This window comes from Vombatus ursinus, unplaced genomic scaffold (assembly GCF_900497805.2).
Source record: "Vombatus ursinus unplaced genomic scaffold, bare-nosed wombat genome assembly UNPS02009824.1, whole genome shotgun sequence".
Classification (NCBI taxonomy): Eukaryota; Metazoa; Chordata; class Mammalia; order Diprotodontia; family Vombatidae; genus Vombatus; species Vombatus ursinus.
In genome coordinates, this window is record NW_020949602.1 from 6835896 (window position 1) to 6859664 (window position 23769).

The 23769-nt window shown below is 40.7% G+C and overlaps 1 protein-coding gene across 2 annotated transcripts in view; it reads right to left on the minus strand.

The window, feature by feature from the left end:
- Positions 1-8460: 8460 nt before the first annotated feature.
- The window catches only part of LOC114036268 (cytochrome P450 2J2-like), a 40532-nt gene continuing 25223 nt past the window's right edge, over positions 8461-23769 (minus strand). For both annotated transcript variants that reach the window (XM_027852712.1, XM_027852713.1), the window contains 3 exons: positions 17973-18160; positions 15214-15352; positions 8461-10770 (listed from right to left, as the gene is read on the minus strand). In XM_027852712.1, coding sequence (XP_027708513.1) covers positions 10589-10770; positions 15214-15352; positions 17973-18160 — 509 coding nt within the window. In that variant the 3' untranslated portion in view covers positions 8461-10588. The remainder of the gene's footprint in view (positions 10771-15213; positions 15353-17972; positions 18161-23769) is intronic.

Genomic DNA, 23769 nt, shown 5'->3' on the forward strand with positions numbered 1-23769 from the left:
AAAAGACCTTCTTGGAAGAGCTCAAGAAGGATTTTAAAAGTAAAATAAGAGAGGCAGAAGAAAAATTGGGAAAAGAAATGAGAGGTATGCAAAAGAGAGTCAATAGCTTGGAAAAAGAAAAAACAAAAATTGACTGTAGAAAACAAATCCTTAAAATATACAACTTTCCAAAGGGAAAAAAAAAGTATTCTGAAGAAAACAACATTAGGAAAACTATCAGCATAATCGTCCATATCAACAACAAAACTAACAGAAGCCACATGATCATCTCAATAGATGCAGAAGAAGCTTCTGACAAAATACAATACCCATTCCTATTAAAAACACTAGAAAGCATAGGAAAAGATGGAGTCTTCCTTAAAAATTATAAGTACTATCTACCTAAAACCTTTAGCCAGCATTATATGTAGTGGGGATAAGCTAGAAGCCTTTCCAGTAAGATCAGAGGTGAAACAAGGATGTCCATTATCACCACTGTTATTCAATATGGTATTAGAAACATTCGCTTTAGCAATAAGAAAAAGACATTGAAGTAATTAGAATAGGTAAAGATGAAACAAAGTTATCACTCTTTGCAGATGATATACTTAGAGAATCCTAAAGAATCAAGTAAAAAAAATTACTTGAAATAATAAACAACTTTAGCAAAGTTGCAGGTTATAAAATAAACCTTCACAAATCATCGGCATTTCTATATATTATTAACAAAGTCCAACAGCAAGAGATAGAAAAAGAAATTCCATTTAAAGTTACTGTAGACATTCTAAAATATTTGGCAGTCTACTTGTTGAAACAAACCTGGGAACTATATGAACACAATTACAAAACACTTTTCACACATATAAAGTCAGATCTAAATGACTGGAAAAACATCAGTTGCTCATGGTCTATGATTTTATTGAAATGTTGAAAAAGCCTTTGAGTGTTTGAGCATGCTGTGTAAAGCTTTCTTTCTGTGACATTTCAGTCCCTCCTGGTGAGCAGAGAAGATTGTTGCTTCAGTGTTGAAAAATGTTTATAAATGAAACTTAAAAAGTGTAAGTTTATTTTTTGCTAATGGGATTCTTTTTAAAGCAGCAGCTTGAAGCAGTTTAAAGCTCTAGTGAGCCCTGTTTTTCATAAAATCTCCCTCGGGTGCTAAATTGAATTTCGGCGCCTTCGTTTCATTGCTAGTGAAATGTGACACCTGCAGTCATGGCATCACTGTGTCTGCACAAGGGGCATGTCAGGTAACATACAGGAAAAACATCAACAACAGTATTACCCTTCAAAGGTAGGTGGAGTTCCTTCCTTTTTTCTGTGGAAAGTTTTACTTGGACACAGTTTGCCACATGACAGAAGCAATACCTGATTTATTTTCCTAAGTAACCAGGACGTCCTTTTGCATTGTGGTTGACAGCTAGCAGACGGCCCAGCAATGAAGAATGTGGTCAGCTTCCCCCATGCCTTTTTCCCTCTTATGTCCAGTGGGCCTGCCAGCTTCCAGTGGGCACATGGGACATGTGGCCTGCTTTAATTTTCCAATGTACTTTCACCTCAATCGGTTTAGAAACAATGCTGCACTACTTTTTATTCTTCCCTTCTTTGAAAATGTTCTTTTTATAAAGACCAATGAAAGTGACTTCAGGTTTGTCTCTTTTTTGGTGATAACCATTCTCGGTGCAGGAACTCCCCTGAGTTCGCACTCTCTTTGGAAATGCCTTTGGTCTTTTTATACTTTAAACCTATTGAATCTGCTTATAACTTGGTGGGGGTGGGGGTTAGGCAGGAAGAGACACACAAAAAAGCGAAATTTTAATGAAAACTATAACAAACTCCATGAGAATTTTCATATTAGGTGTCATATAGTCTTGGGTAATAACAGATTGGCCCAATCATACACAGTCCAGTTCTTTTAAATGGTGAAGGATGCTTCTCAAATGGATGATTCTTTTGGAATTCTGGATTTTGAGAGCAGGACTGTCATTGGTCAGAGGGGCTAGGAGATCATAAGGTGTCCAGAGTCTTCACTGCAGACTTTTACTTAAAAGGTATAATATAGGACTCCCAAAATCTTAGGTAATATCACATGTGTGAAGTTTATATTGATTTGTAAAAAACAAAACAAATCAAAACAAAACAAACAATACAAAAAAAAAACCAAACAGCTACTGAAGTGACTGATTTTGAGGGCCAGCCCCAGTCCACGTGGCTATTGAACTGCAGACAGGTCACTACCTCCCTGGGATTTTCTAACTGTAAAATTCTGTCAGTTAAAGACAGCAGGAAGATCAGAAATGGAGAAATAACACCCACAAATTCTCAGATTTGAGGTATAAAAAGTAAGTATTAAGGGCTCAATGTTGCCAAATGTTTTGACCAAAGGCAGATGACCATTAAGGGGAATTGGGATTGAGCAGGTACTTTTATAAGTGCTGAATGACTAAGGCTGATAAAGTGAAGAGAAAACTATTTTGGGACTTCATAGTGGATGAGTGAGGGAGAGCTGGCCAACCTTTGTGAGGCACTGGGATCAGATGGAAGTGGTGGGTGCCAGTTAGTGGTAGAGAATCAGCTTAGCGATCCACGTGGCCTGGCCACATGGGAGGGACAGACCCAAGAAAGTAGAGCAGGTGCCCTGGCATGAGGGCAGGGTCTTCACTTGACCTGGAAGGGACATTAGAGGTCATCTAGTCCAGTTGTTTCATTTTACAGATGACTTAACTGAGGGTGAAGTGAGTTGCTCAAAGGTCACACAGGTTACAAATTCCTGAGACTGCTGCCCATCTGTGAGTTTTCCTTGCTCAGGGTAATAACTCGTCTAAGAGAGGTGAACCTGAACAGGGAAAACTCACAGATGTAATGACTGAGCAGCTAGTTTTGGTGACCTTTGAAGAGTTACCAGTAATGGTGGAGAGTTGAGACAGCAAAGGTTGTAGAATGACCTCTGCCTCCAATCTCTCCTGTTTGATCCATTCCCTACATAGTTGGAAAAGTGATAGTTCTGAAGCATAGGGCTGATTGTCACTGCCCTGTTCAAGAAACTGCAGTGACTCCCTATTGCCTCTAGGATCAAGTACAAACTCCTGGCTACCTTCCTGGTTTTTGCATTCATCACTGCTCTTCACACAGTCTTCATCCCACCATACTGGTCTCCTTGCTACAACTTGTGCATGTCAGCCCATTACCCACCACCACGTCTGGAATGCCCTCGCTCCTCCCCTCTACCTCTGGAAATTCCTGGCTTCCTTCAGAGCTTGCCTCAGGGCCCCCTGCCACCTGCTAGCTCCATCCTTCCCCTTCCCAATGACCTCATCTTTCAGTATGTTTTATATCCAGTTATACGTTTACTTAGAGGGTTATGGAGCACAATCTAGAAAGGGCCCCAGATGCCATTTTGTCCTAACTCCTCTTTTTCCAGATGAGGAAACTGAGTCTCTCAGAAGTTAAGTGAGGGGCAGTTAGGTGGCACAATGGATAGAGCTCTGGCCTTGGAGTCAGGAGGATCTGAGTTCAAATCTGGCCTCAGACACATAACACTTACTAGCTATGTGACCCTGGGCAAGTCACTTAACCCCAATTGCCTCACCAAAAAACAAACAAAAAAAATTAAGTGAGTAGCCCACAGTCACACAGGTTATAAGTATCAGAGGTTGAATTTGAACCCAGGTCCTAAGACTCCAGAGTCAGTACTCTTTTCTCTGAACCACACAAATGACAACCTTTTGAGAGCAGGGAATCTCTCCTTGTGTATTTCTATCCTTAGGTCCTAGCACAATGGTCGGTACATAGTGGGTTTTTAATAAATGTATTGAATTGAACTGAATGGTAATAGGGATAAATGTACCAAAACTCAGATTTTTGTTTCTTTTTGTAGCTGATGTTGAAATCTCTCCCTCTCCCTCTCGCACTGTCTCCTCCCTCTCTCTGTCTTTATGTCTTCTTTCTGTCTCTGTCTCCCCCTTTTCTGTGTGTGTATAAGTACATATATACTGCATATTATATAATAATATATATGGGCACACACATATTATGTGACTATATATGTTTGTATACATATATAACATATTACATATTTATATATGTGTGGTATATAGCTTGTATATCCACAGTTGTTTCCATGTTGTATCCTTCATTAGGAAGGGAGCTCCTTGGGAGCAGAGACTGGCTTTTTCTTTTCTTTATATCCCCAGCACCTAGCACAGTGCTGGCACACAGTAGGTATTCAATAAATGTGAATGATATATAATATGGTACATAAATTATATATATATATATGTACATGTATGTATACATATATACAAATTATATACATATTGTATACTGTCATAAGTGAAATTCAACGAAGGTAGATTTTTTCTGTGAGCAAGATAATAGTTTATTAACAGGGGAGCTGCCTGTTAATAAATCAGGTCAATGACTGCTTCAGTGAGCCAAAGACCCTGAGATGGGTACCGAGTTCCTTTTTATGAGATTAGAACAAAGAATGGAACAGGGTAGGTAGGGAAATAATACAACTGGTTGATGATATCATGGGGTTGAAGACAACATGATTGGTTACATAACTGAGGTGTGGGAAACAATATGAAGTCAGGAATGAGGGGCTAGAAACAACCTCCTTCTTCTTTCCTGTGACTAAGAAATGTTCATTGTTTGAGTCTCCTGCTCAGTTAGAGATAGTGCCCAGATTTCTTGGAATAGCAAAAGAGATCCTTGAAGTATCTCTTGGTGGTGTAAAGACACTAGACCAGACTCCCTGGTGTCTACTCACATCCCCAAAGGATAACATTTCCTTTAGGCAAGAATAGAACCATGATTGGCAGGAGAGTTTAACTCATAAGCCAGTTGAATTTCTGCACTAAGTTCAGATGAATGACTGTGACTTAGGCAGTTACAGGGCAAAACCAATTAATTATAAATAGGACCAATACAAAATGGTACAGAAGCAATTTTAATCTCAATACACAATCATACATGGATATATCTGTGTACATATATCTGTCTGTATCTATATCTATATTCATGTATATACACAGACATGCATATAGATATAGATACATGTATATACAGTTCACACAGAAGCCACTGGATTGGTTGTAAAGGAGATTCTTATTTCATTCTGGGTGAAGATTCCTTCTAACTCTGAGATCTCCCACCTTTAAGCCTTTGCACTGGCTGTCCCTCATGCCTGGTATGTTCTTCTTTCCTTCTAACTTTTCGATTCCCTGGCTTTTTTCAGTTGGTTAATAAGCACTTAAGCATAAAGCCCTCACTATATGCCAAGCACTGTGCTAAATGCTGGAGCTATAAAAAGCAAAAAATAGTCTCTGCCTTCAAGGATGGTACATTCTAATGGGGGAGACAGTGTGCTTATACATGAGTCCATCCAAGAAATATGCAGAGAATGTGAAGTTGATCTGAAAGGAGGAAGCAGTAGTGACTGGGAGGATTAGAAAGGGCCTCTTGAAGAAGATAGAGTTGAGCTGAATCCTGAATGGAAGCTGGAAATAGGGAGCCAGAGCATTCTAGGCAAGGAGTCAGGAAATGGCTCAAATCCTACCTTCTACAGCAGGCCTTTCCTAGCCATCCTGGGGCCTTCTCTTTAGGATTACCAGCAATTCACCCTGTCTATACCTTGCACTATACCTTGTGAGCTTCTTGAATCTGGGGACTGCCTTTGTCTTTCTTTGTATGCTCACCTCTTAGTACAGTGCCTGGCATATAGGGGGTACACAATAAACACTTGTTGACTTTCTGACATAGGCAGTTCAGAGCCTTATCATCCTCTATCCAGGGGCTCACCTTATCTGAGGCCCATCAGTCAACCCATTCTAACTGCTTTGGAAGTCTGGTGAAGCCAATGGTTCTCTTCTCAGAACATTGTTTTTATTAATGCAAAAGAAGCCAATTTTATTGAAATTCAGCTGTCAAAGTAAAATAAAATTCACAGATGTTAGGTCTTTAAGAACTCCTACACAGGGATAGTGGCAACATCAACAAGAATTTGTGTTCAGAACAATGGATGTGACCTGTCCTGCTTTCCTTTGCCCAGGTAGACCCTGTCTGGAGTATTGGGTTCAGTTCTGGACGCCACATTTTAGGAAGGATGTTGATAAAGGTGTCCGTGAGGACGAGGTGACTCGATGCTTTGCCATATAAGGATCCATTGATGGAGCTGAAGCTTATCAGGGTCCTTGATAACCAGATGAATATTTTAAGGGCTGTCACAAAGCAAAGAATTAGATGTTTTCTGTGCAGTCCCGGCTGTTAAGACTAGGAACAACAGGCAGGAGTTACAGAAATGCATAAGCTGAGTGGCCATTTAGTCCAGCCTATTTAGAGAAGAGATTCCTGGCTATAAGATATTTGACAAAAGGGATCACCAGCCTATGATTGAAGGTCTCCAAGAAGGGGGAGCCCATTGCATGTGAGGAAAGCCCTCATGGCTAGGATCTTTTTTCCAGACATTCAGCCTTAATTGCCTTCCTTGCTTTGTTTCCATTCTTTGCTCCTGGTTCTGGCTTCTGGGGTCAAAGAGAATATGTCTGACCCCTTCTTTGTATGGCAATCCTATCATATGCCCATCAAATCTTCTCTTCTCCATCCTAAACATCTCTAGTTCCTTCATCCAGTCCTCATACGATGTGGCCTCAAGGCCCTTCACCATCCTTGTTGCTCTCTAAATTGTAGAGTTAGAGGCAGTACTATCCAAAATTGGAAAGGACTCCTTCAGGAAGTGGTGAGTTCTCCAGCACTGCAGGCTTAAAAGAGACTAGAAGGATTAGGCATGACAACTGACACAAAAAATTTTCTTGGACCAGCAATTAAATACAATGAACATTTATTGTAGCCCCTACTATGCACCGGGCACTATGCTAAGCACTCCTGCAATGTATTTTTAAATTCCCATCTGCCATCAGAAGCTGGATGACCACTTCTTCGGCATGTTGGGGAGTCAGTCAGTCAGCAAATATTTATTAAAAGCTAATTGTGGAGACTGATTTTCTGTTTTGGGTTGGACTAGATGACCTTAATTCAATTTAATAAGCATTTATTAAGTTCCATGGGGAGGCCTGTGCTAAGTCCTGGGACCTCTGGGGCTCTGTGTCCATGATTCTGTCTTTGGACAATGCAATGAGTCTTCTGCCAATAGGAAGTGACTGCTTGAATGAATAGGCTGCATATGAAGCCATTAGTGAGACAACCCAAGCCCTGGGGACTGGCCCCTCGGCTTAAAGCTTTTCTCTTTGTCTACTTTAAATTTCCCTCTATTTCCAAAAAAAAAAAAAAAAAAAAAAAAAAAAGGGGGGGGGGGGGAAAGGGGAGAACCAAAAACTTTGAGCTTTTCAGAGAAGAACAAAAGGGCGTCTGGAACCAAACCAAATCCAGCCTGAGCCAGGAAGGGTAAAACCTTCCCTGGCTGCCTGAGGTCATCTCCACTCCTCTTAGCAGCTGAGTGGGGTGAGATGGGATGAGGGCTCAATAGCCAATCGTGGGGCTTCTCAGCATTAGAGGCAGCTGGACTTTGAGACCCACCTGGTACAACTGGAGGAGAGGAATAGTGTCCTTATCATCCTAACCCTTGGTTACCGAGAGCTTAATGTTGGGATGCAACAATAATATACCCCCATCCAGCTGTGTGCCTTTCTGGAATCTCAGGGGTTGGGCTTAAAGTACAGTCCTGGAGCTCTGCAGTGGTAGCCTGGCATGGTGGAAGGAGTATCTGCACCTGGTTCAGAGGCCTGGGTACAAGGTGACTCTGCCTGACATAAACATGGTTAACAACAACCCAAAGGCCTGTTACATTGATAAATGAAAGAAATCCAAATACACACTAAGCATTTTAAATACCTCAGAAGGCAAGAACTCTCAAAGCTTTTCAAATTACATAAAAATTTATCTTATTGTTTTCTCAAAATATTTACAAATTTTTTACATTACAATTTTTTTTACCAATTATTATTTTGGAATTCCATATTTAAATGTTACATAATTTAAATTAATTCTGATTCAGTTAAATCACTCAATTCCACTCCCATCCCTCCAGCCACAGAAAGAATAGTGACATATAAGGATTTTAAGCCTCAATAAAAACATAGGCTATAGAATACTTTTTATAAGATGACCTATGATACACAAATGAATTTACATTAAAGATACCAAGTTAACTTTAATTATAGCAAAAGACATAGCATAACAGTTAAGTAATCAGTTTCAAAACAGTGCATATTAAATAAGTTCTTCACAACATGTTTGTACCACAAGACGTGCATTATGGTCAGATATTATTTTGATACTAAGTTCGAAGTCCAAATAAAAATGGACTTTTTCATTGATGTAACACAAATATTCCATAAATGACTCCCCTCTGGAAATTGATTATTTAAGGATCTTATTTTATGCAAATACACACACACACATATATGTACATACACACATATATATATACATATATATGTGTGTATTAACATATATGTATGTATGCATGTATTTGGGTACAATAAACTCTTTGACTCCAAGGGGGCTTCATCTTTGTCATGTTCAGGGTCTCCTGTATGCTCTGAGTCCAGCGTTACTGGAAAATATGGCAACTCAAAAAGACAAGTTCAGGGGAATTTTTGATAGCACTTAGCACAGTAGTAGGTGCTAATGCACATAGTAGGTGCCCAATAAATGTTTGACTTGTAGAGAAAATGAATAATACCTAAAGAAAATGAACCTGTGATAGCTTGACTATCAACACCCTCTGTATTGTGTGATGCCAGCTCCTCCTTAAGCATGACTTGTTTACCAAGGGAGGAGGTTACCTCTCAGGATCAACTCATATTAAATATTGGAAAACTTACCTCCTTTTTAAAATTTAAGTAAAAATAAAGCTAGATGAAAGTCCCAATATCTACTTTCTGTGTCCCAAATGATGATATTGGGAAGCCCTTAGGAGACACAGACTTCACTTTGTAGGCTACTGCCTAGAGAGTGATACAAACAACCAACACTATGGACCATTTTTCATTTCTGATTTTGATGCTCTAGTCCCAGCAGCTCTCGTAGTATCTGGTACATAGTAGGTGCTTAACGCTTCTAGGATTGAACTCAATTCACTGAACCTAAATGAAATGAATTGAAAAGATATTCAGAGAAATATGAAGTCACTTTGGACTTGAATTGTTGGTTCTGCCTCTAAAGACTGGCAGAGATGGTTATGACCATCCCTTTTCTTGGGGAATGTGTTTTTTTTTTTTTTAATTTTTAGGCTTTGATTTAGTAAACTCTTTTTCATTTCCCCTTCTGTAAACTGGGGCTACCCCAACTCACTATAGAGGGTTGTTGTTGCCATGATTAGAATCTGCAAATAAGAGAAATGGAAGCAAATGAAGTCCAAGCACAATTGCTTTATTAGCAATGTGTTGCAATTTGCCAATAAAATGGGTCTGAGACCACCTCATTTGGTACAAGGACATCATTGTGAACCCACAGAGCATTTTTACAGGTATAATGGAGGAAGAATAGAAAAGGGAGCATAAACAATAAATGAGGAACATTGATCACATTGATTCACATGGGCATTTGCACTTTCTGATTGGCTGGGGTATTACAAAAGTTTCCATTATCCACATGGAAAGCTACCTTGTGTAAGGATCTCTGAAAAGAAGAAGGAACCTTTACAGGAATATGGAACTTTAACAGATTAGCAATGCTCAATGTGTGGGAATACCTAGCTCCTATAATAATTAATTATATGTTCATATATGATTATGTTAGTGACTCTAATTAATAGTGGAGTGATTATGATTTATCACCTATGATAAGACTTTTATTAGGATTGAGGAATCCAGCTCATCAGCTGTCAGATTAAGATTTCACACTGTGAAAGTCAAAGGAAATAATGCATATGAAAGTGAATGGTTTAGAGATGAAACAATCCTGATATTTATTGGGTTCTTTCTCCATGCCGGCACTGGGCTGGATGCTGTAGATCCAGAAACAAAGAAAACCGTCTCTGCGCACAAGGAGCTTACAATCTCTAAGGATCTCTAAGGATCACCCTCTTTAACCTGTTAATGCCTCCCGTAACCCATGTAAACTCTCTAAAGCCTCTCCTAAAATCACACCCACTGTATGATTTATAAGAGCAGGACAGATACAAATAACTAAACAAAAACAAACCCTCTGGCCCTAAAGCAGGGGAGGAAAAGCATTGATTCTCTGTTCATAGCAATACAAGGTTTTAGATTTAGAATTGGAGGGGACCTTAAAGACCTTCCTCTTCCTCATTTTAGATGTGGAAACGGAGGCAGAAGTTCAAGTGACTAGCTCAAGGTCACCCAGCTAGTAATTAGCAGGGCTGGGATTTGAACTCAGGTCCTTGGATTCCAAATCTAGTAAGGACTCTTTCTACTTTCCTTTTGATGGCATTAATGTCTCTCCTTGTGAGCAGGAAGTTTCAAATTGGGCCACAGATACCCTCCCTTTGTCTCTCTCTTTTCTTCTCTTCTTGATTTCTTTCCCTTTCCCCACCCAAACAGCAAAAGGTAACCTCGGAGGATGAGGATGGCTCCAGGTCCTTTCCCCTCCCCCTTGGAAGACCATCCTACAGGCCTAGTTTGGCCTACATCGCTCGAGGAAGGGCACAGATTTTGTAGGAGACGGGAGAGAGGGTTAAGCCATATCTGAAGTCCTGGCTCAGCTGGGTGTTTGGGGGAGCCTGGAACGTGAATTTCTGGAGCAGGCAAGTGAAGAAAAGGAAGAGCTCAGTCCGAGCCAGCAGTTCTCCCAGGCACACCCTCTTTCCTGAAAGGCAAGGAGAACAAAAGCAGTAAATCTCTAATGTTCAGCACTGGCAGTGGGTCAGGGTTGGGGTCTCCAGGTACTGCTCTGAATCCTAGCACTGAGATGGGTATTAAGGCTATTCAGTGACTTGTCCACAGCCACAATGCTAATAACAGAGATGGCATTTGAGCCCATCTTCCTTGCTTCAGACACCACATCTACCATGCCATGCTGCTGCCAACCTCAGAGACTTCCAACAGGTGAAATACTCCATCTGTAGGCAGAGGATCTGAGTTCAGATCCCACCTTGGATGCCCCTCAGCAGGGTGGCTTTGGACAAGTCACTTAACCTGGGTGGGCCCAAGTTTCCTCATCTGTGAAATGATGGAGCTGGATGATGTGGCCTCCAAGGGCCCTTCTAGGTCTGGGTCTAAGATCCTGCTTCTGTGTAACCTTAGCAAAAACAAAGTCATTCTCTGAATATAAACCAGGCAGGTGTACTGGAGAAAGTGTAGGAACTGGGGTCAGGAAGAACTCAGTTCAAATCATAACCCTGACACTTAGAAGCAGTGTGACCCTGGGCAAGTCACCTAACTGTTCTCAACCTCAGTTTCCTCATGTGTAAAATGGGGATAAAAATAGCAACTAGCTTACAACAGAAAGATGTAAAGGGCTTTACAAACTTTAAAGGACTTTATAAGTACCCGGTAGTAGTAGTAGCAGTAGTAGTAGTAGTAATACTACTACTACTAGTACTACTACTACTACTATGACTATGACTATAATTAATATTGACAATATTGTTATCTGTCAAATGCAAACAATATTGGTATGTGCCTCACTGGGGTGCTGTGAAGGCTGAATGGGATAATGCATGTCAGGCCTTTGTTAGCCTTACAATATCACTCTGCTCTCATCAGCATCAAAAACAAAAACAAAAACAAAAACAAAACAAACAAACAAAAAACCACCTCTGATCCTAGATTCAGAAAGCTCATCTTGGGTCTTGCTTCTCACACTAGTTGGGTGATATTTGGCAAGTCACAGGCACTCGGGGCTCGAACCCACTCTCTAAGACTTGAGGAAAGAGAGAAAGTTCTGACCTGTCTCTGGCAGGTCCTAGCAAGGAGGAAATACTATGATGGGCAGTGGGTTATTGTCTCAGAAACAGCTTGACTTGAAACTATCAACTTTCCTGAAGGAGGAGGTTTAGAAAGAAAAGAGGTAGAACTGAACAGACCCCATTAGCTGGGTAACCAGCCTTGATTAGTTTGGATACTAAGTGCACGCCTGGTCACCTTTCCCAAAGGCATGAAGGAGCCGTCAGTATTCCTTTCTCCCGGGAGCTGTTCTTAGGAAGTTCATGTTATTTGTGACGGGAGAAGGGGACATTCCAGCCATGAGGAGACTTAGGCTGTGTGCCAACAACCTCAATGCCATGACAAGACCTGGTCAAACCAGCTGTTTGGTATCACAGAAACAAATAATGGGTTAACTGAATGATCCTGGGACTTTTCAATGCCCCTGAGGTATCAGCCCTTAGTTTGTTATTGTTTATCTGAGAAATGCCAGTCAAGTAGTTCCCCTCTTTCCACCTTCTTTTTGAAATATGCAAGAAAATAAATGATGTATACTTATATCCAAATGGAGAGTGGGCAGGAATTGGAGCCAGGAGAATCAGAAGATCAGAGACTGAGAGTTCCAAGGGACCTCAGAAAACCTTCTGGTCCAGCTCTGTATTTTACAGATTTGGGAACTAAGTCTCAGGGAAGTTAAGTGATATGATCATGTCCTTCTCTCCCCCTTTAAATAATAGACACAACACTTTCCAGAATAACAAGAGATGACTTATATCTAACGATTTCAGGTTTACAAAGTACTCTAGTACAAGCATTATCACAGTCAGGTGAACTAATTAATTCATTGAACAAACCTTTTGTAATAATAATAATAGCTAACACTTATGAAACTCTTTGAAGTGGGCAAAGTTCTTTAAAATATCATCTGATATAATTCTCAAAACAACTCTGGGATGTAAGTGCTACCATTCTACCCATTTTATAGATTAAGCAAACAGTGCTTAAATGACTTGTCCAGCTAATAAGTGTCTGAGGCCAAATTTGAACTCAGGTCTCCCTAATTTCAAGCCCAGCACTCTACCCATTGTATCACCTACCTGCCTAGGTTTCTATTCAGCGCTTACTATATGCCAGGCACTGAGCTAAGTGTTGGAGATAAAAGGAAAAAGCAGAAATGATTCTGGTGCTAAAGGAGCTTACATTCTAATGAGAAAGAGAATCATGTTTATAAATAGGTATATGTGAAATACACACAGAGAAGTGGGACCACGAAGGGCATCCTGGAGAAAGTGGTATTGGACCTGGATGTTGAAGGAAGCCAGATATCCTGATAGGTAAAAGTGAGGAGGGAGCTGGAGGACAGCCAGTGCCAAGGCATGGAATCAAAAGATAAGAGTGGTGTGGGCAGAATAGCACCCAGAAATAGTTAGTGGAGGGTAAAGGTAGGATAAGACCAGATTATGAGGAGCAGTCAATCTCAGGGCAGTTCATATTTGATCTTAGAGGCAACAGGGAAGCCTAGGAGCTCCCTGAGCAGAGGTGAGGTCAGGGTATAATATGGTCAGACTTACACTTGAGGAAATTCATTGTGGCATCTGGGTGGAGGATGGATTGGTTTGGGGAGTGATGTGAAACAAGGAGATCATGTGGGAGCCTCTTTCAGGGGTCCAGGTGAGAGATGATGAGAAGTAGACCCCGTAGGAATGATAACATTTTAGAAATTGTAGGGACAGTAACACTTTGGAAACTGTAAACACTATATAAATTATATATCTATTACTTTTAATAAAACATAAATACATTTTAATGATTCAAAAATGAGACCAATTAAATTTTTAAAAATTTCTTAAATGACATTCTTCATTTTGAATTTATTAATTTTTAAATAAGTTTGATATTTTGATAATTTTTTAAAATAATTTTTTATAGATGTAAGTTTGTAAGTGAAGGAAATAAACATAATTTGATGTCTCAGGAGTCATCTAGCATGGCCGCTGGAGGAAGGACACCCCCAACTGATAAGCCTGACAAGTGAGCATGCCACCTCCAAGAAGGACAAATGAGGCCGCCCAGCTTGGTAGGACCTTGTTGTTCCCACCTTCATCCCTTTGCACAGCACAGGCTGCTGCCCCAGATTAGTTGGCACCTTCTCCTCCCTCCTGCCCATTAGAGCCCCCAACTTCTTTCAAGGTTCAGCTCAGAGGCTACCTCCAGTTGTAAGGACTTTCTCCATACTGAAATTCTTTGTATTTACTTAGGATCAGGATATCACAGATTTGAGGGTGTAGGAGACTTTCCAGGCCACTTACTCCAACCCTTTATTTATTAGACATTAAAGAAACAGCCCCAGAGAGCATCTGAGTCACTGAAAGTCACACAACTAAGAAGAGGCATAATTAAAACTCAGATCCTCTAGCTTTGAAATCCTGGGATTCTTGGGTCATGGCTTCAGAGCTGGAAGGAACCTTATTGGTCATCTAGTCTAAACCCATCATTTGATAGATGAGGAAAATGAGGCCCAGGATCTTTAAGTATCCAAGGATACCCAGATGGGGAGTACCAGAGCTAATGGGTGGTGGCTAATTCTGGGGTCCTAGCAAATGATCTGTAAAACCATCAGGCAAAACCAGACCTGAGGATGAAACTTTCCTCACTTGAACCACATAGCTGTTCTTTAAAGAATGCAAAACAAGGGGCAGCTAGGTGGCACGGTGGATAGAGCACCAGCCCTGAAGTCAAGAGGACCTGAGTTCAAATCCATCCTCAGACCAAACACTTGACACTTACTAGCCGTGTGACCCTGGGCAAGTCACTTAACCACAATTGTCTAAAAAAATGCAAAACAGCTATTCCTGTTTCCATAGACAGCCCGGGGTCAGACATATGCCATGTCCCTTGCAGATTAGCTTGTAGGTATTATTTTCACGTAGTTGTAGGTGCTCTTGTGGTGAATAGAATACAAATGCACTTGAGAGATTTGCTGAGCCCATTACACCTTGGCATCTGGGAGGCATAGTGGACAGAATGCAGGGACCTGGGGGTGATTACATCTGGGTGACTTCAAAACTGTAACTGTGGACAGATCACTTAAAATCTGTGAGTTTTAGTTTCTTCATCTGTGAAATGGGCACTTGTATTACCTACCTCATGGGATGCCTGTGAAACTCCAAAGGGAGGTTATCTTTATTGCAGACTTTAAAAACCTATGTAAAGGTCTTGTATTTTAAATTTTGTGGTAATGTATTTTCCCAATCAATGAATATTAGGAGTATATGCTCCATCACATGATTGTGGGTTTTAGGGAGTAGAGTCTGCAAAATTTCTTAATGTTAAAAAAGTTGGTGCCTCCTGGCCTAGGGCCTCCTTCCTACTGAGTGTGGCTTACCCATTGAGAAAGGCAGAAAGGATTCTCTCTTCTTAAATTGACCGTTCTCTAGAAAATGTTCCGGGTTGAAGGTTTCTGGGGTAGCCCACTCCTTGGGGTCCCTGTGCAAGCCAGTCAAGTTGGTCATCAGTATGGTACCCTGGAAACAAGAGAAAAGAACTGAGTCCAAGGAAGTTTGAGCAACCCTGTTGTAGAACTCAAGACATCTTAGAGAAGGAGCTCCCAACATGTTTGGAAGGTTGGCAAAGCCTTTGAATGTCTTCTCAGAATCACGTTTTAAAATCAATCAGAATCTAAACAAAACAAAATAAAAAATCGAATTCATGGACCCACAAGTTAAGAACTCGAGCCTTAGAAAGACCTCATTCAATGTCCCCTAGGTAGCATCAGAAAGGGGAGATGAACCCAAACTGCCTTATTCTAAACTGCCACTTTGGGGTAAGGTGGGTACCCAACAGCCCTGGGCGATTTGTCTTCCACGTGGCCTCTGCCCCATCCAGGACCACATTCTACCCAATGCCTACTTATTAATTAGGTGGTAAATGAGTAAGCTTCCCCGATAGCAATGTGCCTTAAATTCCTTCAGAAGTCTAGTGAAAAATGATGATTAGAAATGTTAGAACTGGAGATAAGAGAGCACATTCAAAACCTTTGATACAGGTTTGATAAAATAAATGATTATAGATTTAGGGCTAGAAGCCTTCTCATTTTTATGCTCGAGGAAACTGAGGTGAAGTGACTTTCCAGGATCACACAGGAAGCATCTGAGGCTGGATTTGAGCCCAGGTATTCCTGACCCCAGTTCCAGCTCTCTATGCACTGGGCTTAGTTGAGTTGTAACCTGCAGCTCTCTTGTGTCTAACTATAAAGCCACAACTGGGTGTGTTGAGATAACCTAGTTTAGAAAGACCTGTCCTCCTGGGAGGAGCTTAGAGTGCTAGGCAAAGCTGGGGCAGAGAAGAAGGCAGTGGAGTAGGTGTGCCCAGGCCTTCTTTTATCCTTTTTGTATGAGTGAGCAGGTGTGGCCCTGTCTCTGGGCCTGGAGATCCTAGAACAAACATGCTTTCAGAATACATTTTGGGAGTAATCTTGGCTTCCTTGAATGGATGGAATCATAGTGTTTGACCATGGAGGGACCTCGAGCCTATCCCCATCATTTAACTCCACAAAGGGGTTAAGTGACTTGCCCAGGGTCACACAGCTCAGCATTCGAACCCTGATCTTCCAGACTCCAAGTTCATTACTCTCCCCACTATTCCAATTTGTCTCTCTGCCTCCATACTTAAACTAAGGCTTCCTTAGCACTTAAGCCCAACTCATTCCACTTCCCTAAAGTGTTCCCTTTCTCTCTCTGGACTCTCTAAATCCTACCCATCCTCCTTCACAGCTCAGCTTGCTCACTTCCTCTTCTGTGAAGCCATCCTTGATCACTTCATCCTATCATGAACTATCTCTCTTCCTGACTCATCTATCACCTATACCCCATACTCACTAGCTAACTGTGTGACCTTGGGCAAGTCATTTCCCCTCTGCCTGTCTCAGTTTTCTCATCTATAAAATGGGAGTGATAACAGCATCTCCCTCCTAGAGTTCTTGTAACGTTCAAGAGAGGTATTTCTAAAGTGCTTTGTAAACCTGAAAGTACAAAACAAATGGTACCTATTTCTCTGCTCATTTTTGTGTTCTCTATTCCTCACAGGGTCTTTTACATAGTGATCAACTCAGTAGATGAAAAACAAATGAAATTTAGGTCAGAAAACTTAAGTTTAAAGCTAAGCAGCACTTAGCACAGTGCCCGGCACATAGTAGGTGATTAAGAAAGGTTCATTGATATGACGGGAAATTCTTTGGAGGTGATGGAGCTCTGTGAAATTGGGAGTTGTTAAAATGATTGTTAATCATGAGTTCCATTTAGGCTCCAAGGCCTAAAGTGACTTCTTTGAAAGGCACAGCCAGAATTAGAGCCTGGGCCTCAGGAAAGGGTGTTGATTCAGCTGTCCTGGCCAGGTCCCAGGAGTGCACTCCAGGGGATGGGGGATGCAAATAACTCCTTCAGAATTCTGTGCTTGGTGTCTGTCTGAGTCTCTTTACCCACTGTGATTGAGAAACCATTGCTGTCTGACTAAATGTGATTTGTTTTGTCCAGAAGACATTGGGGAAGGTCCACACTACACCCATTATGCTCACATGACTATAGAGTCCAGAACAGATGGAAAGACATTTAATGATCATCTAGGCAAACCCTCTTACATTTCAAATGAATAAACTGAGGCTCACTGATCTGTCACTCAGAGGGATGTCACACATGGGGAAGCCAAGTGGACATAAGGAATTTAAACACAGGATTAAAACTAGGTTTGAAACTCAGTCCCTCTGCCTCCAAATAGAGTGTTTTTTTTTTCTCATACAACTGTAAGAATAAATGATTTTAAGATTCTAGTACAATGTTTCTTCACCTTTTTTTTGGTGAGGGAATTGGGGTTAAGTGACTTGCTGAGGGTCACACAGTTAGTAAGGGTTATGTATCAGAGGTTGGATTTGAACTCAGGTCTTCCTGACTCTAGGCATGGTATGCTATCCACTGCACCACCTAGCTGCCCCCAAAATACATGTATTTTAAAGCCCAAGGTCATGGACCCTTGACCAAGAACCTTTGTTCTACAGTCTATGCTTTTTGTTTCACCTTCTTCTACCCTTTCCCCCCAGGGCAGATGGAAGTCATGGAGCCCTTTCAGGTTCATGAGAGAAAAGCCATTTACCTTTGGCACGTAGTATCCTGCCACTGTGGTATCAACTGTAGCCACCCTGGGCACATTGAAAGGAATAACATTACCCATTCTCTGAACTTCATGAATGGCTGCATTAGTGTAGGGCATATTCTCCTTATCAGCCATGGTGGGCTGCCTTGACTGGCCAACCACCCAGTCAATCTCAGCTTGTATTTTGCCTGCAAAGAAAAGGTAGAGTTTTTTGAGATCCCAAATAAGAACTCACATATATAGAGTGCTTTAAAGTTTGTGAAACATTTTACAAATATTACCTCATTTGATCCTCATAACAATGCTAGGAGGACAGTGAGATTATTATCCCAATTTTATAGATTAAAATGAGCAGACATAATTTAAGTGACTTGCTCAGAGTCACAAATCTAGGTGAATTTGAACTCAGGGTTTTCTTTCCCCTCCTATCCAGTTTTCTCTGACTATGTGGGAAAACCACAGCCACATCTGTGGTTGGATGAAAGTTTGGTTTGACCCTTTGCCAAAGGTTCTAATCCCCATGGCCTAGAAATGTGGAGACTTGACTGATTAATGGCTAATAATGAAGTTTGTGTTGTTGGGAAGACATCTCAGAATGTGGTACCATGGAGAGCATAAAAGAGTTAGAGACAGAAGACCTGGATTCCAATTTCAGCTTTACCACTCACTATCTGAGTGTACATGGGTAAGTCACTGAACTCCTTGTGGCCCCATTTTCCTTGTCTCTAAAATGATCAGGTCAGACTAGACTGTCTCTAACCTCTTCAAATTTATTTATGTATATTATATTTATTTATATAGCTTTACATTTAGTGTCCTATGATCTCTGACTTCCAAGCCAACCAGATGTAGAAGGCAGTTTTGAAGAACAGGATGGTCATTTTAGAAGAAAGATAATTTGGCTCTCTCTGTGAACTTACCCTGTCAAAGTATTGTGATGAATCATGCAGACAGAAAGTATTTCAAGTCACCTCTAAAGCTTTTAATAGGCACTTACTATGTTTCAGGACCTATACTAAACACTGAGAAGACAGAGGAAGGCAAAAGGCAAGTCCCTGCCCTCAGGCAGCTCAAGATCTAATGATGGAGACAACATGCAAACAAGGTACATGCAGAATAAGGTGGAGATAATCACAGAGATAAGGCACTAAGATTGAGGTGGATTGGGAAATCCTTTTAGCTGAAGTTGAGCTTTCATCTGGGACTTGAAGCACACTAGGAAAGCCAGGAGGAAAAGAGACAGCCAGAGAAATGCCCAGAGCCAAGAGATGGAGGGTCTTGTTGGTGGGACAGCCAAGAGGCCAGTAGCAACAAATCAAAGAATATGTTTCAAGGAGTAAAATGTAAAGGGACTGGGAATATAGGAGAAGACTTGTTAAGAAGGACTTTGAAAGCCAGAGAGTTTTATTTGATCCTGGAGGTCATAGTGGGACATTGGAATTTATTGAGTGGGGGAAATCACTGAATGGTGATTGAAAGGAAGATGAATTGAAGTTGGGAGAGAGTTGAGGCAGGCAGATCCACTACAGGTTATTGAAATAGTCCAGATGGACAGGGATGGAGGCCTGAACCAGGGTGCAGATAGGGTCTGAGGAGAAGACATATTCAAGAGATGTAAGGGAAATAAGCAGATCTTGGCAACAGATTAAGTGGGGGTGGTGAGATAATGATGAGTGGAGGATGACTCCTAGGTTTCAAGACTGAGGAACTGGCAGGATGGTGCATCCCTCTACAGTAAGAAAGGTAGGAGAGGAGGAGAGCTTAGGGGGAAAGAATGTGTTCTGCTTTGTACATACCAAGTTTAACATGTCTCTAAGACATACATTTTGATATTTCCAATAGGTAGTTGTAGATGAGAGACTGGAAGTCAGCCAAGAGCTTATGGCTGTACAAATAGACTTGAAAATTATTAGCAGAGAGGTGATAATTGAATCCATAGGAGTGGATGAAATCATGAAGTGAAGTTGTATAGAGGGTGAAGGTTCAGTACGGGGCCCAATGGAAAGTATATGTGTGACCTGGATGCACGTGTGACCTGCATTAAGGTCTAGCAAAGGAGACTGAGTGGCCAGAGAGACAGGAAGAGGACTTGGAAAGAGGTGTCATGAAAATCTAGAGAGAAGACAGTACCAAAGAGAAAAAAGTGATTGGCAATGTGAGACGTCAAAGTGGATGAAGACTGAGAAAAGATCATTCTTTTTTACTTTTAAAAGGTCATTAGTTACTTTGAAAAGATTGATTTCAGTTGAATGATAAAATTGAAAGACACACTAGAAAATTAATAAGAGCAAGATGAAAGGAAGTCGACACATCTCTTGTAGATGACCTTTCTCGAGGAGTTTAGCCACAAAAGGGAGAACCATTATGGGACAATATTGTGGAGGGATAGAGTGATTTTTTTTCATGATAGGAGAGACTGGGTTTGTTTCTAGGTGGTAAGGAAGCAACCAGTTGATGGGGGTGTTTGGAGTTGAAGGATAGAGTGGGAATGACAGAGACAACAACGTGCTAAAGAAAATGGGAGGGAATGAGATCACTTGGGCATGTGGATGGGTTGGCCTTGGCTAGCAGAATGGTCACCTCTTCATGTGAGATAGGGGTGAGGGAGACAGTAGTTGGAGAAGGCATCTTGGTGATGTGAGATGAGGAGGAGGAGGGGAGAAGAGGGAGCTCACAGTGAATTGCCCCAAGATTTACAGTAAAATGAACTGATGCAAAGTGAAATGAGCAGAACCAGTAGAATGTTGTGGACGGTTACAGGAATATTGAAAAATGAATAACTGTGAATGACTTAGATATTCTCAGCAATACAATGATCCAAGAAAATCCCAAAGGATTAATGATGAAGCATACTATGTGCCTCCAGGGAAAGATCTGATATTATCTGAGTATAGACTGAAGCATGATAGTTTTCACTTTATTTCCTTAATTTTTTGTTCAAAACTTTTTGTACAAAATGAGTAATATGAAAATGTTTTATGTGAGTGTACATGCAAAAACTGTATCTGATTGCTTAACATCTCAGGAAGGAAAAGGGGGAAGGAAGGAGGGATAAAATTTGAAACTCACATTTTCTAAAATGTTAAAAAAATTAACATATAATTGGAGAAAAATAATATAAAATATCTTACATATGTATTTGAGGATTCGCAGTAAAATATGAGGCCAGTTTCTCAGAAAGTGTTGGGGGAGAGGGAACCATGCTCCATTGAGAAGAGATAAGAAGGTTTGGAAGAGCTGCTGCAGTGAATAGGACAGTTAATTAATTAGGGACATGTGAAAAGATTGCCTTGCAACAGTAATTATGAGATTACATAAGACAGATTTGTAGTGGACACAGTCAATCTGGTTTTGTGATTTTCCCTACCTTCATTTAATAGTACATGAGTGAGAGTGCAGTCCAGTGATGGTCAAAGTGAAGCAAGCCTGAGGCTTGACAGGGCAAGACAGATTATACCTTAATAGGGCAAATGTAGATTGAACTGGTTCAATAAGACATCAAGATGGAGAAAGGAAGAGTATGTGGCTAGTGCAAGGGTGATGGTCTGGGAGGGAACTGAGGAGTCAAGAGATTGGCAGTAGAGGAAGGCAGAGGGAGAGGTGGAATATTTATAGAATGAGATCAGATAAGGGAATTTGAGAATTCATGAATTCAGAAAGTGGTATATTTGTGGGTAATGGTCAGGTCACCCATTGAGAGTAACTTGTAATTAAGCTTATAAGTATAATATATCTGAATATATAATATATAAATAATATATAATAAAAATATAATGTATAGTAATAATATGCAATATATATGTATGTATTAGAGTAGTTTATATCTAAGTTAAAGCTAATTGACAATATGATTCTTAGCACCAATGTGGTACTTATCCCATTTCCCACCATTCTGCCATGGTCATTGTAGAAGCAGGAGCTGACTGCAGAGGGCTGAGGGTCATTTTGTATCATTCTTTGTGTCAAGAGATGCTATGCCCTTGGAATTCAGCTCCCAGTGTTCAGCCTCCTGGGATGAGCTGCCTGGTACTTGGATAAGCTGAGCTTCAGGATGTATGTCCCAACCCTTAGGACTATGTTTTATGCCTTTTACTTCCCTTTAATGAACATTTACTAAGAGCCTGCTATATGCTAGGCACTGCACTAAGCCCTGTAGATATAAAAAAGAGGCAAAAGGGAGTGCCCTCAAGGAGCTTGCCTTTCCATCATGGTAGAACCTGCTAGAGCCATCCATTCCACTGACATAGACTTTGAGATCCAAGGTCACTTTAACACCACAGGGAGGCATTCGAGGAGGACTTTGTAGAGGTCTTTTTTACCTCAACTCCAAATTAAGCTTCCTGCAACTTCCACCCATTGCAAGCACTTATCCCTACAAAGGCCAAATGGATTAAGTTGAATCCCTCTTTTACACAAGAGCCCTTTAAATACTTGAAGGCCACCATCATGTCACCCTTAAGTCTATGGTATTTTTGAATGAAAACTGAGGACCAGAGAACTATCTTACTTCTGCTGATTTTCGCCTATTTATTCTGTCTGTATCTCTTTTGTCCATAGTTGTTCGCATGTCATCATAGTCTAATGATGGACTATGACAACGGGGCTAGTTGGTTGTAGTTGTTTTTGTTTTGCCTTTCTTTTTATTCCTAATACTTAGGGGGTAGTGTTGGAGTGGGGTGTATCTCCAGTCATTCTGATTTATATCTTGCCCCTGGACCAGATGGTTTGGGAGAAGAAAGTGAGGCTGGTGACTTTGCACAGCCCTGCCTCACTTAAATCCAATTCACTTGCAAGTGATGCAACTTGCCTTCCTGGTGCCATGTTCTTCTTTGAGAATGAAGGACTTACAACAGCAACAAGGACAGCAGGAATACTTAGCACTCTATGTGGCACATAGTAGGTACTTAAGAAGCGTTCATTTACTGACTGAAATGCCTCGCTCAAAGTCTCATGACTACTTAGATGGGAAGCCTGGACTAGAAAACAAACTTCTGACTCCTGATTAAGTTTTCTGTCACCCTGAGTTCCCTGCAAGAAGGGAAGCATTGCTTCATTTTTTGTACTCAGAGAACGGGACATAGTAGGCACATAGTAAGTACTTGATTTAATTTCCATGATACTAAAGGGCTGCTAAGAATGCTACTTTTGGGTATTGCCTCAGATAGATACAAGGGATGTTCCATTCTGGGTAGTACTTTAAGGGGAATCTAAAAGTGTCTAGTTCAGGGGTTTCCAAACTTAGAGCTGTGGATTTTTCTAAGTAGTTATTACTAGGGTTCTGCAAATCCATATTCAGTCCATGGATACTTATTCTGATTTTTGTTTTAGGAAGATATGAGACATGTCACAGTATACTAGACAAGAAATAGAACTTTTGATCAAGCTTTGACTTTCAGAACACAGATCTCTTGAGAGAGAGTCAAATAGAAGTCTCTGGGGATGGAGCACTGGGCTTGGAGTCAGGATAATCTGCATTTAAATTCCACCTCAGAAACTCCCTATCTGTGAGGCCCTGAAGAAATCACATAATTCTCTCAGGCTTAGTTTCAACATCTGTAAAATGAGGGGCTTATCACCTCTAAGATACCTTCGAATTCCAAATATAAAAAACATTAGGACCTTTTATAGATTGAATTAATAATGTATCATTCACTTAAGTATTTCTATTTTGAAATCTATGGAGATTTATCACATTTAATATAGTACAAATACATTTAAAAATGCTACTTTTTTGTTATCAGACACATTCTCAATAAAAATAGTTACAGTGCACTACAATAATAATTCATAATATTAA